We start from the raw sequence: 15,067 nt of genomic DNA on the forward strand, positions 1-15,067 counted from the left end.
GATATATGAAATGTAGACCTACTGATTAACGTGGAATCCGAACTACATGAGCTCGCGCCGGGAATTGAACCCGAGTCTTCCACGGCAAAGACGCGTACATTAGCCGCGGAGTTCACACACACACACACACAGAATCAGAGTCCTCACACACCAAGGGTGAGAGCTCTGCCACTGAGTCACAGCGGCCACGGGGCTAGGTCGAGCCCACTTTACGTTCATAGTTTCTTAGTACATAAATTTTACGATTATGAAATAGATTTTCCTTAATGAGCTGCATAAAAACAAAAGCTTTCGAAATGCATTAAACAATTAGCTCGATTTGAGTGTGAACTTAAAGTTATATCAGAGTGTAAATACGGATACGCACTAAAGCTCGAAAACTTAATACACTATTTCTCCTATATAGTCAGCATGTATCAAGCAATCGTTCAGCTTTCATTTGAGAGGATGGAAATCGAAGGCCCCTGAACAACTATGTTACTAATGTGCGGAATGTATTTATCTTACAGTGAACTGCTTTGATGCCAAGTGGCCTAACTCCAAAATTGAAATTTTCCAGAAGTGAAAGTTGAAGTTCAATATCTCATGAACAATCCATATTTCTTTTATGTTGGGAACCAAAACCATAACTACTGTATGTAGTTCATTGTTTTATAACTTAGTGTTTACAAAAATCCTTTTAAAAAATACCTATTCATAGAAGTGAATGGTACTTATCTGTACTAGTTCTTGGCATCCAAGCAGTCCATTTATTGTAATACTAGCTTAATATACCCATTCTTCGCATGGGGGCTGTATTTGGAAGTCAACACCTGTGGAAGTATCACCATTCATTTCAGTGACCGCGAAAACTATGGATTTGACACTAGTATCAATCAATATGGGCTATTTATACATGTCTCGGTATTCCTCACCCGCTGACACCCGGCCCGCATACAGTAGTAGCTGAATTTGCAAGTCATCGCTGATGGAAGTGTCACCATTGATCTCAGCGACCGTGAAAACTATGGATTTGACACTAATGTCGATCAATTTGGATTACTTTTACTACATGTCTCGCTAAACGCCCCCCTGAGACCCCTGGTTCCAATTTTGACAAAAACGCTTCGCCTTAGACTGGGACCTGGACCAAAATATCCGTGACCAAAATTTGGTAACTCTCGGTCAACTTGTCTGGTCCCCAGGTCGGTCCTAGTAAACGTCCCCCCGAGACCCCCCTGGTTCGAAATTTAAAAAAACGCTTCGTCTTGATCTGGGGCCTGGACTAAGGTACCCGTGACCAAATTTTGGGAACTCTCGGTCCACTCGTCTGGTCCCCAGGTCGCACACAGACAGACAGACAGACAAACACACAAACAAACTCTTTATTGTATTTATATTAGATAAGATGTACTATATAAAATAGTCTCGTATCATAATATGTGATTTACAACAAATGTTACATTATATATTATCCGTAGCTCGTGATATGCTGCAACATATTAAAGCCTCAGAATAGTTGGGCAAGCGAATAATCCAAAAGTTACGTAACCCTATTGCGTTCATGGGAACGAAAACACAATAATTATAACTATGCTAAATTACTATAGACTACCAACTGCTCATTCAGAGAATTTATGAAGTTAACTTTATCGCAATAGTTTTATACAAACTAGAATTAGACTACGGATAATAGTTTTATACAAACTAGATAATCAATTATTATTATTATTATCATTATATTTGCAGTACAACCAAATACAACGACATTAACTATTAGTTCTAATTAACTGAATTGAGCTGAAAATTAAATCTTGATCTTTAAAGATTAACTATTAATTTTATGCGTTCTGTACCTTTCTGAAGGAATAAAAGCTGGAATTGGTTTCAAGGCTGTTTCTGAGTGAATACTTTCTTCAAAATAATATTAAAAATTATAGAAAGATTTTCGAGACATTCGAGTCGAGTCGAGATTTTTAAGAGCCGTCTCGACTCGACTCGTGTCTCGACTCGAAAATTCGAGTCGAGAAATACGTTTGTCTCGACTCGTCTCGAATTTTACAAAGTGTGTCTCGACTCGAATCTCGACTCGAATTCGAGTCGAGTCGAGTCGAGATTCCAGACATGTCTCGACTCGAGCGCATCCCTACCAACAACTGACGTTCGCCTTATCTCCACTCGCATTCAACTCACGGTGTGAGGTTCAATGTAACACAGACCTCCACGAAAAGGGACAGAACTTTCTTGGTTACCTTTATAGTTATGCACAAAAGTATAGCGTTTGGTTCCGGGCAGTAGTTCTTGATTAAGCATAATAAAAACTATCTTGAATATAATTTATGGGTAATAATAATAATAATAATAATAATAATAATAATAATAATAATAATAATAATAATAATAATAATAATAAATAAGCTAAAATAGTGTTTTTAGTTTTCCAGAAGGAAACCAAAATTTTCCTTTCTTTTAGGCCTCAAAAACTCTAACAGCAACACATTTTTTTGCTTTGTACATTGTAGCTGCCCCCCCTCAAAACGACGGGCCCCTCCTACACGAACCTGCTAGCTACACCCCTGCCTAAAGTGAATATTTCATTTCACCAAGCCCAAGGACATCGATACAAGAACAAGATAAAGATTGGATATGCTAGACGAATTGCATAGTAATCTTGCTCTTGGCCTTGTTTTGGTGATCACCAAGTAGCGATGAGCGTATTTTCGAGCTTTCCGTATAGTATGAAAGATAATAATCAAAATCACACTTGATCTTCATTTGTACCGATGAGGTGAGCATTCCTGGCTATTGTATAGCATGAAAGATTACCAAGACTACGAAATGCAGGACCAAGACTTGACTGCAAGACAAAGAATAAGACGCAGTATTGATAACCAAGACCCAGGGAGCGAATTGTTTGAATTTCATTTGTTGCGCTGAAAGTGATGAAATAAAATTAGTACTTTATAATTAAATATCATACTGTATTTTTAAATTTTAAATTACAAAATTCATATTATGTATCTTCTTACGTGCAACTATATATACTGTAAAATACGTTTTAATTACCGAGAAAGAAAAATCAAAGTGGTACGGGTCCCGGAATCATAAGAACCTATTTTGGAATGAAAGTTGAAGGGTTGGAAAAAATCACAGGTGTTCTCCGGTTTCCTCAACCCTTATCATTGTAGTTAAACGATTTCCTTTTGTCTCCACCAAGAGACTCTTGCTACTGCCTTCCGAGAAGACCCCCTGCCGTCCGAGCAAGTGAGAACACTGACCTTGAAGAAAAATTTCGTCACATAGAACTAAAGCAAAAAAATAAAAAATAAAATAAATAAATAAATAAATTTCTCCCACGTCGGACATTGGTATCAGTTATAAAAAGAAATAACCAAACCTCAAAAGTGCCAAATATTCATTAAGATGCATATACAAATCCCCCGCTTCATCTAGCTAGTGGTTAACGTGTAAGACTTCGGTACACGTGGTCCGGGTTTAATTCCCAATGTGAGTGCATTTTAGCGTTCACCCAGTGTCGTGAACATAGTGCTCTCAAACGGATCGGGTTGACCCGACCCGACCCAATTCGGATCGGGTTACGGGTCAGGTCGGGTCGGGTCAACTCGGGTCGGGTCAGTCCGGTCAGCTCGGGTCGGGTTGTCGGGTCAGGCTGCTCGTGTCGGGTTGTCGGGTCGGGTCAGCTCGAGTCGGGTTATTCGGGTCGGGTTAATCGGGTCAGCTCGGTTCGGGTTGCCGGGTCGGGTCAACCGGGTCAGCTCGGGTCGGGGTTCGGGTCAGGTCAATCAGGTCGGATCACGGTTCGGGTCAGTCGGTCGGGTCAGTCAATTCGGGTCACGGGTCGGGTCGGGTCGGTCTTCAACCCGACCCGACCCGTTGAGAGCACTAAATACGATATAAGGAAAATCAAAGATAGCATCCAGGGCCTAGAGTTCAATGGTATTCACCAGGTCATGGCGTACGCTGATGATGTAAACTTAGTAGTTGATAGTAGGAGAACAATAGAAGCAAATGCAGAGATCTTATTAAACGCTTGCAGAGACATGGGTTTCAAAGTAAGTGCAGAGAAAACTAAATACATGGAAGTTCGTCGGAATCATAATACGACAAATTATAGTTTCGTTAAAATAATCAAATAATACTTTTGATAAAGTCGATACTTTCAAATATCTAGGATCAATATTAGCAGACGAAAACCATATTCGTGAAGAAATTAAATGTCGACTAAAAGCAGGGAATTCGTGTTATTATTTCGTTCAAAATCTCTTGTCGTCGCGAATTCTGTCGAGGAATTTAAAGCTTAAAATATATAAAACGATAATCATGCCTGTTATTCTATATGGTTGCGAAACATAATCACTTACTCTGAGAGAAGAAAGTAAACTAAAAGTACATGAGAACAAGATCCTGAGACGAATATTGGGACCCAAGAGGAACAAGAATGGGGGATGGCGGAAACTTCATAACGAGGAACTACATAATTTAAACGGTTTACCCAACATTATTGGGGTCATCAAGTCTAGGAGGTTCAGGTGGGCAGGCCATGTAGCCAGGATGGAAGAAAGTGGGAACGCTTCATAACTGGAAGACCAATCGGAAGACGACCCTTAGGAAGACCTAGGTACAGATGGGAGGACAATATTAAGTAGATTTTGCAGAAATAGGAATACAAAGTAGAAACTGGATTGAGTTGGCTAAGGATAGAAGTCAGTGGAGAGCTTTTGTGAACGCGACATTGAACCTCCGGGTTCCATAGGCCATAGAGTTAGTTCGTGAATAACATGGAATTTGACTTTCGGCGTTGCCACAATTTACCGTAAGTTCGTGACCCCAAGTACCGTTTTCTTGTAGAAAAGAAATGTATGCTCTTAATTTATATCTATTATCCGTGTTTTAAATTACTTTCACATCGTCGAAGTGCTTGCACTTTTGTTGTCACATTTCCTACTTTTACATTTATCGATGTTTCATGGCCCCTTGCCCCTTACCTGTTGTGTACTTTCCGCATTCGGGGTCTAATTGAGGATGAAATTGAACGCAGGAAAGTCACCTTTCGTTCACCATCTAGAATGAACGGGAATATCGAAGTAAACATAAACTATGCGAGAGGTAATAATTTGTATGAAATAATAACTCAAATTTAACCATTAATTTGTTCATGTATTTTCAATTCGTGTGTAAATTCTTGAGTATTGTGTTAGATGTTAATATCGGGTATTTCATTCCTGCCAAATCGAATACGGCATTTCTAAACATTGAATCGCTGACAACAGATTTAGAAAGTAACACATACCTCCAATGTTTCTTGCAGTCCTTGGAATGATGATTGTCTCCTCTACAGCAAACCCAGATGGTTGATGTGATAAATGAACTTAAGTTTCCTGGGCGTCGAGGGTTTTCACGAACAGCGAGTCGGTCTCATTTACATATTCACAGTAACGACGATAGAATATAAATTCACCGAGTTTAACGTAAACTAATCGTTCTCATACTTCGAGTGTTCTCGGTAATCTATATATATAAAAGAGAACGTACAAATCCTTTGTTAGCTCATCACGCTAATACGGCTGAACCAATTTCTTTCATTTTTGGGGGGTTATTAAGATTTGGACCCTAGATGGTTTTTATCATATCACTTTAATTTTCAATTACCAGTGTCTTGAGATAATTGACCATTCAAGTGTCCATAACGTAGAAATCCTTTGTTAGCTCATCATAGCTAAATCTAACCGTATTTATATGCAACCCACATGACCGTGTCACTCGGCGGGTTAACATAAATGACAGGCGATATAATGTTAACATTTACTGCAATCTTCTATGGTTTTATCATATCACTTGAAAGCGAAAAAGTAAAAATTATCTAAGTAACAAAGTTTATTGCGTTCCGGGGTGACCCCAGCGAAGCGGGGTGAACGCTGCTAGTTGTAAATGTATAAGTTTATAATCTCAATCAGCTTTGAAGGCAATCACAGTGAAATGCAACAAAATATCAAAAACATCTACAAATGAGAGACAAATCCAAAAGAGAATCTTTAATATTCGAGCGAGCATTAAAATAATAATAATAATAATAATAATTTGAAAAAGAAAACGGGAAACAAGAAAATAATACTGAAACCATGGGAACGAACCTCTTGGAGCTGATGGATGTTGATTCGAATCCAGCAATATCAAGATTAGCACGACAAGTGCATATCACGTGTTGTCCAAGGTCTTGTCCAAGATTGTTTGGCTTTAAGAACGAAATCAGACACTTGGCCCCTTTGTTTCCTTTTTTAAATAGTCCAGCCAGTCACGACATAAAGCACGTCCATCTGATTGCGTTTTCCACACCATACGTGCCCCCTTTCACCTTGGCATAAAAAATAGACATTCTCATGTATACACCCTTCCTATCAACGTTGTGTTGAGTTGATTTTAACGTCCTTTTCAGTAGAGAGGCTATATGAGACGGGACCCACTGATTAATTTGGAATCCGAACTATATGAGCTCCCACCGGGAATCGAACGCGGGTCTCTCATGCCAAAGGCATGTACGCTAACCGCTTAGCCACGAAGGAGCTCTTCCTATTAGCGTATTCGTCTCCAAAATACTAAATTTCTTTATTGCCACGTGTGTATAGTCAAGTGCTCCGATAGCACCCGGAAATGTAAATTGTTCTTGCCACTCTGCCGTTGCTGTTTGAATATTACGCACACCTCCGGAAACAATCAATTTTCAGATTTCGCAATAATCGCATCCATTACACTTGTAGTAGTCATAGACACAGTACTTTGAGCCACAACAGAATCCCCTGACATTCCGACCTGGAATCCCGGATCACTCACGTAAAGCAAGAAAACCCGCATCTTTTCGTCATTACGTAGTGCACCACCCCAAATTTCGGTGATTCTCCTAAAAAATGTTGTGCTAACCACTCTACATTTTCTTTCATAAACCTATGTTTCTTGTAATCTCCATTTGCAACATTTCTATGCAATTTATAAGTTTTCCTACATAGCAAAACAATCATATACTCTGCCATATTTCGCACGGAGTCACCTATTTAGCTTGCTCCACAAATTTGGAGAAGTTACTAGCATCACAGAGGAGCCTTTGATTTTTATTGATATCAAACGCGTAGTAGTTACTCGGCTCGAGAATAGAGGTGTGGTTACTTCAAAAGGGCGGGGCTTCTCCGAGGTCAGCCGAGACGATTAGTGCTCAGTTCTCTTTTTATTGATACCAATGCGAGTAACTACTTCAAAATTGGGCGTAATGAGTAACTTCTCCGTTTTATTGATATCACCCCATATTTCCCGGTACATTCTTCTAAGTATGCAATCAGAATGGATATGGCGACGGTCGTGTAATGAACGAGAAGGTCACAGCATAGAACATATGTTGCAGTGTGAAGTTGGTAGGTCATTTTCAACCTTCTTCATGACGTGCACACTATATAATATATGAAAGCAATCATTACAGCTTTAAATTTCAGAGCTCATGACAGTGTTCCGTGATATCCGACATGCCTCTTTTTAACTGAAATTTCGAAGTTGCACTCAAGATTTCAGCTATTTTGCCATGTGTCCTGTAACTTGATGGAAACTGCCTTTACTACATCTCCTATTAACAAATTTCACATTTTTCGTTTAGATTTCAAACTAAAAATATGCCCAAAGACTTTTGATTATATCCGGCATATATTCCATTGCAAAACGTATGAGGAACTTACCTGCAGCACATTTCATTAACTTATCCAAGTCATCAATACATTCTGGTTTGTCTATTACAGAGTCAATATCCAAATAAAATGAACATGCTTCCATACATGTAGATGTCACATTATTTTCAATGCAACACTGTGTAATATTCATGGTTATTGCCTGCAAAATCAGAAAAATAACGCAATTATTTTCATTGAAACCACTAGCATTAACAATGTACTACTATGAGCAAAATAAATGGCGCGTCTCTTTATTTTGAAATTTTTTGAAAATATCTCTGTTTTCTTTATGTGTTCGAAATTTCGGAAGGTTTCCTAAGCAGGACAGGTTAATAACAAACCCGTTTTTAATATTTTTGTTAGATATTAGCTTAAAATAAATAAATTAAAAGCAAAAAATCATTAAATCGACAGAAATCTCGAGGATTACCAACTCTCCTAAGGTGGTAAATTTTCAAGAACGCGAGGGAATTCTGCAGTTCAACACGAAGCAGCGACATCTATGTCATTGAGAGAAATGTGGATTAGATCTACAAACGAAACTTTAAACGAAATAATTCTAATATGTCTTATTACGTGCATTATATGCAAACTCCAAATATATGAATCTATGCCAAGTATTAACGTAAAGATAGAGCAAAAAGTGGAAATTATCTATGGAAAAGGATGAATTGGTAGCGCGAATTAGTTAAAGCAACGAGTCTGTATGCCGAATGTAGTGGGTTCGAATCCCGATGGAAGTGTCGTTGTCATTTTTATTATTACGGTTATTTTATTTATTTTTTTTATGTGGGAAAGAATCAAATTGTAACATATGTGTAAAACTCATGACGATACCAAAAAAGAAAAAAATGCCGTTGTCGCACTTGCATTAGCATCCATAATTTTGTTTGCAAACAGTTTCGTAATTATTTCCCCTGTGCTCACTGCTCACCTTATGCTCGCTGGCGCATAACGAATGTTTCCCAGTAAATGTTAATTCTATTTTAATTTGGTGGATTTTATAAAGTTTCACAATATTTCTCACTAGATAGTCTTCTATCTACTTGTTTGGATATTTTGATAACAGATTTCCCTATTAAATGTTTAATTTTCCCTAGATGTTTAATTACAGAAACGTTTAACAATGTATTTGTATTAAATAGAAATTGTTTTGAATTTACCACATGAGATAACTAGCTCGAAGGAGGAAAACTCACGTAATTGATATTCTACGTAAAAGCAACCTATTATAGAATGATGATACTTCTTACCTTCAGCACATAATCTTTACGTTAGAGAGTCAGACAGAGAAAAATCCTAGTTTTCCTCCCTATAACCACCCATCTTAAACCTCTACATTCCATTGTTCGTTTCACAAAATTTCGGTGCTCCAAAAACATTCATATAATAATAATAATAATAATAATAATAATAATAATAATAATAATAATAATAATAATAATAATAATAATAATAATCCTGAATATGCCATTCTTACATAATGTAAGGATATCTTAGTTTCTTAGTTTAAATATTAGATATCTTAGTTTAAAATGCTTTCTTTAGTAATTATTTGAGCAACCATGTAAGAGGGGGTACGACGTTTTATTTTGCCCCCCTCATTTCAGTACCCTTCCAACAGAAAGTAAGTTCTGATAAGCAGGGTAGACAAAATGAATAAGAAATATATTTACAGCATCCTCTCCCCTTTCATGATTGGAATATCACGTAGCATTTTTTATTCTATCAAATATGGCCCTGTAGGGGTAGGTTAGGGGTAGGTAACTAAAGAAATACTTAATATATAGCGCCCCTTGATTGTAATATTACCGCTTCTTTATTTGTACGAGGGAGTCCCTACAAGGATGACAAAAAGAATAGGAAAAGTGTCTATTGATTCCAGTGGCGGATCCAGCACAAACTTCTGGGGAGGGGGGGGAGTGAATGATTTTTTTGATGATGTGAAGCTGTTAGAAATCACCACTTAACTAAACTAAACATAATAGTGGGGTTAACCGGCAACCAATCAGTTTAAATTGATGTAAAAGTTAATTTTTTGCTTCATATTAAAGTTTTAGTTTCAAATGAGAATTTCAGTCCAAGTGGTCAATGATCAAATCTCGTGGGGCTCTTCAGTGTAGGCTAATACGGGTCCCTTATGAGAAAAGGCAAAAATATTAAAACGCTTATAACTTTCTAATTTTTCGTCTATTTTAAAGAAATTATTGGCTTCATATTAAAGTCTTGGCTTCAAATGACAATTTCAGTCCATGTGGACAATGATCAAATCTCGGAGGGCTCTTCGGTGTAGGGGTTTCGGCTTCTTTATGGGACAAGATTCACGTCGTTGATATTGCAAAATTGTTTTGTAACATGAGTGGAAACTTGCACCATTTGGTTAATTTTATCTCTTATATTTTGCAGATTCAAATTCCAAGCAATAGTTACTTCTTTCTCAAAGCTAAAAGAAGGCACTTACTAGTCTCATTCAAATGAAATGTCTTTTATGAGAAGTTGTCATGGAGCAGACGAACGAATAGGCACCCAAACATTGGTTGAGTCGGACGGTTGAAAATCGTTAAGCTCACTTCAATTATTATTATTATTATTATTATTAATTATTATTATTATTATTATTATTATTATTATTAATAACAATAATAATAATAATAATAATAATAATAATAATAATAATAATAATAATAATAATAATAATAATAATAATAATAATAGAGCATTCATCTTTGGTACATGGGGTCCGTGGCTCGATTTCACTTCGCGCCAAGTGAAATTTGAGGTGGACAAATACCGTGTGCATGGGTATGGGTTTTCTTGAGATTTTCCATTTTCCTCCCATTTTCTTCAATTCATTCATCATCATTCTCCCTTAGCGTAGGTGCATAATCGTGCAACTTTAAACTAGATATTCCATTTAATTTTAATTTCAATAATAATAATAAACAATTAATTCAACTGAAAGGACTGTAATTTATGTTGACGGCAATTATCATAAATATGCAACCATTATAAAAACAACGCCTTTGAGTAGAAAGATAATCCTCTCCAAGTGTTAACGAATGCGCACGAGATAAGACATGTCGAGAAAGAGACGAGACGCGCTTTGTAACATCCAAAATAAGACGTGACAAATGTTTTGGAAACGAGATAGCTTGTAAAATGTCTCGTCTTGTCTGGAATGTCTCGAAAACAAAAGTTTAAGTTTTAAAATTATTTTTCAAGATCTATTCTCTCAAAAGTAGCTCTTTGCCTTAAAATTAATAACGGCATTTGTGATTTAAAAAAGATAAACAATGCCTAAAGTTAACAGTTAACTTTTCGGAAAGAAGATTCATTAAGGGTAAACCTGAAAGAAGTCCACAAACTTCGGGAGATGATTCGTGACATCAAAAGGATACAAATGGTCCTCTTGCAGCTTTCGAATTCAGCTTCGTTGTCGAGATACAGGGTTGCCAACTGGTCGTGTTTGAGAAACTCACTGGAAATAAATTCAACTCCAAGAATAAACTACTACTCATATATTATTCAGGTCAATTGACTTATACCATGTTGTAAGGTTAAATATTTATTTATGAAGTGTGTACAAAATTTGACAATGTCATTTCTGAGAAAATCGTCGAGACAAAGTCACCTCCAAGAATAAACTACCCCTCGTAAATTTTTCTAAGAGAATATCTGATACTGCAATATAGGGTTGTTAATTAAATATTGATTAATGAAAAATAAACAAAATTGTTAAAACCAATTTGGAGAAAATAGCTTTTTTCGATTTTCGGCTGTTAGTAAACCACACTTATTTTAGGCGGTAGGAAAAAAATTGGAAAATCTCCTGTAGGAATACTATGTAAACCCTAAGTTTAAAATTTGGTGTAGATACGTTGAACGGTATGGCCTCTAGGCGAGTGCACAGAAAAGTGTACCGAACGGACGGACCGGAAGGACGGGTATCGAAAAATCACATTTTCGGTATGTAGACGCCATGAAGTATGTAAATTCATTGAAATCTGAATTGGATATATTATTTTCACAATCAGCATATTTTCTTCTCTCTTTTGTCGCTCGAAAAAGAAAAGCCTGAGTTTACCACAGAAAGCTAGGGAGTTTACCAAAAAATATTCAATTACAGGGCCACCGCACTAAACTTTTTCAATTCAATTTCTTAACTGTGTTAGGCCGCAGTTGTTACTGAAGTGTGTATTTGGATAATACGAAAAAAAATATCGTATTATTCAAATACATGGAATGTCAGATTATCGAATAAAAAACTTCGATTGACGAAAATCCACACTACATAACTAACTCACATTTTGAGCACATTTTCATTAGACATATAATAGACCAATTAATGCAATAATTGTTTAATGAAATGTGAAAAAATCAAATGAGTCATTTTTGAGAAAGTCGTTCAAAAATAACACGTCAGGAGTAACCTACCTCTTGTGAATTGTTTTGAACAATGAGTTAAGATATACTTTTGGTTATTAATGAAATATTTATTTGCGAAATTTGAACAAAATCGCCTGTCGTTCGAGAAAATTGTCGGGAAAAACCTTGACCTCCAAAATAAACTATCCGTCGTAATTGTTTTTAATAGAAAGACTTATACTAAAATATAGGGTTATTAATGAACTACTTATTTATGAATTATCAATAAAATTGTCCGAGTAATTTTTGAGAAAATCGTGAGGGAAAAATAACTCCCCGAAGAAACTATCTCTTGAGGATTCTTTCAGGGTAAGCGAGTTCTCCCATATTATTAGGTTTTTAATGAAATATTTATTTCTGAGTACGAACAGAATTGCTTGACTCATTTTTGAGAAAACCGTGGAGGAGAAACACCCCCAAGAGTAAATTACCCCTCGTATATTTTTTTCAGGACAAACGAGTTTTGCCATATTGTTCGGTTATTAACGAAATGTGTATTTTTGAAATATGAATAAACGCTTTTGAGTCATTTTTGAGAAAATCGCCCAGACAACACACTTCACCAAGAATAAACTACCCCTCGCATTTTCTTTTTCTTTAAGGACAAACGAGTTATGCCATATTGTTAAGCTATTAATGAAATATTTATTTATGAAATATGAACGAAAACACTTGAGTCCATTTTGAAAAAAATCACTGAGAAAAACTCACCCCTTAGTATAAACTACCCCTTGTAGATGTTTCTCAGATAAATGCCTTATACCACAAAATAGTGTTGCTAATTAAATATTGATTTATAAAAAAAGAAAGAAAACAAGATCGTTAGAGCCAGTTATGAGAAAATATTTTTTTCTATTTTCATCGTACTGGAAACTACCCTTGTTTTGGGAGTAGAAGGGAAATAAAAGAAACTATAGGAAATACTATGAAAATCTTAAACTAGAATTTGGTGCAGATAAGTTGAACGGTTGGCCTCTAGGCGAGTGCACAGAAAAGTGTAGCGAACGGACGGACGAACAGATGGACATATATCGAAAAATAACTTTTTCGGTATTAGGGGCTACGTGTAAATACGTGTAAATTCGTTGAAATCTCAAATTTGATTTTTTTTCGATCACCATACTTTCTTCTCTCATTTGTCACTTCAAAGTAAGAGGAACTCAGAACTACAGATAAGAGACACCTACTTTTACACGTAGACATTTATTGATTTAAAACTGTTTTAGTTTGTGTCACTGCACCGTCACTTCACTTCCAATTGAAAGGTTTAATCATAACTAACGGCATACCAATGACGAGACGGAAGTTTTCAGGAAGTAAATGCATTCAGAAGTCTAGAGTGCATTACGCCTATTAGCCTGTTTTTACTTCTGCAATTGTTGACAGCTGTAATTTCGTCCAAACGCTACATGAAATAATTCTTGGTTGACGTCATTGTGTTACTATTTTAGTATTGTTCTCTTCAGACTTGGTTGAAGTTTTATCTTAACGGTTATACATTTTTCTTTCTTATTTCATCGTTACACATAAGAATAAAACGTTGTGGTGAGTGGATAGATTTGAACCTACGAACATTGAGTTTTCATTCTTCCAACACTTTACCAATGGACCAAGCTTTATCTTCACGTTAACGCACGGTTACAGGGTTTATTACGATTTAAATAAAATGACTGGCTGTTAGAGTTTCCTGCCCACATATTTCGATAAAAAATTTTCATTTCTTCGTAGATACGTAGAGCAAGTACACACTTTAGGAGAGTGCATTTTGGTGTATATATGATAATTTCATGTCAGATAAAAGCTAGATAAGTTTTGATAAAATGTTTCATCTGTAGTTCTGAATAATAAGCTTGCTATTCGGGGTGAAGTCCCAAGGTTCAGCATTGACTAGCAGTTTTTGCTATTAATATCCCTTCTAACAATATTGGCAGTGGACAAAAGTTAGCCCGTGTTGAAGCTTATTACTCCTAATTTAATTATTTTACTTTATTATTTAACGAATATATTGAAAATTGTCAGCAGGCACGTATGCAGTAATTTATTTCGGGAGGGGTCCGACTTCAATTTTAGGATAAATTATAATAAAATTTTAAAAGATAATCCCCCAAATTAGGCTAAATTTACAGAAAAGTTGGGATTTCAGAGGGGAATCCGGACCCCCTGGACCCACCCCTAAATGCGTCCTTATTTGTCAGTAACGTTTCCTCATTTTTAAACCCTCAAAAACTTCGGATATATAAAGAAAAAAGAGTTATTTTCGATAAAATATCACTTGAAGGAGACGCGACAGTTTTATTGCACATGGTGGTATTCAACGTTCACAAGGGCAAGAATTCCTTCCTTTTGGTTCTCTGCCATTGTGCTCTATTGAAAGGTAAGTTTTGTAAAATATTACTCCTACGAACAAGCATGAGTCGCAGATAGGAATACTGAACAGAACTCCACAGAAATGCATGCTGAACTTACGTTTATAGCTATCTTTTTGTGATTTGCCCTCAAGGTCAATCGAGTGGTAATTCAGTTCCGTCTCTGTTCTTAAGCCATGTTCATATTACTTCGAACAGTTTTGATACTGAAAAGCATGCCTCGTAATATAACAAACAGACTTCTTTCGTGTAAGAAATCGAAACTCGGTCAGAGCAACTAGTCTGTACGAATTAGGTTGTTAGTTCGAGCCCAGTACGAGTAAGGGTCTTTATTACTATTGTTTTTATCTTTTTGTGTGAGGAAAAATCAAATTGTGACATCCCGATATCAAATGTATTTGGGCAGGTAACTTAGTCTTAGCTGAACTTTAAACATCAGTAACCGTCGAAATTATTTCACTAACCGATCAGCCACTGAACCTTTCAAACAGGTCAAACAAGTGGCATAACATGAAGGTTAAACTCTCCTCTGCAGTCCTTAGTTATGTGTCCGTACTTTCAGGGGCGTAC

The 15,067-nt window shown here is 36.4% G+C and overlaps 1 protein-coding gene across 5 annotated transcripts in view; it reads right to left on the reverse strand.

Moving 5' to 3' along the window:
- Positions 1-15,067, reverse strand: part of LOC145662786 (Ig-like and fibronectin type-III domain-containing protein 2) — a 1,216,055-nt gene that overhangs the window by 117,453 nt on the left and 1,083,535 nt on the right. For all 5 annotated transcript variants that reach the window (XM_081728668.1, XM_081728663.1, XM_081728665.1 and 2 more), the window contains one exon: positions 7,716-7,866. In XM_081728668.1, the coding sequence (XP_081584794.1) occupies positions 7,716-7,866 (151 nt within the window). The remainder of the gene's footprint in view (positions 1-7,715; positions 7,867-15,067) is intronic.

This window comes from Thermobia domestica, chromosome 10, assembly GCF_964235325.1.
Source record: "Thermobia domestica chromosome 10, izTheDome1.hap1.1, whole genome shotgun sequence".
NCBI lineage: Eukaryota > Metazoa > Arthropoda > Insecta > Zygentoma > Lepismatidae > Thermobia > Thermobia domestica.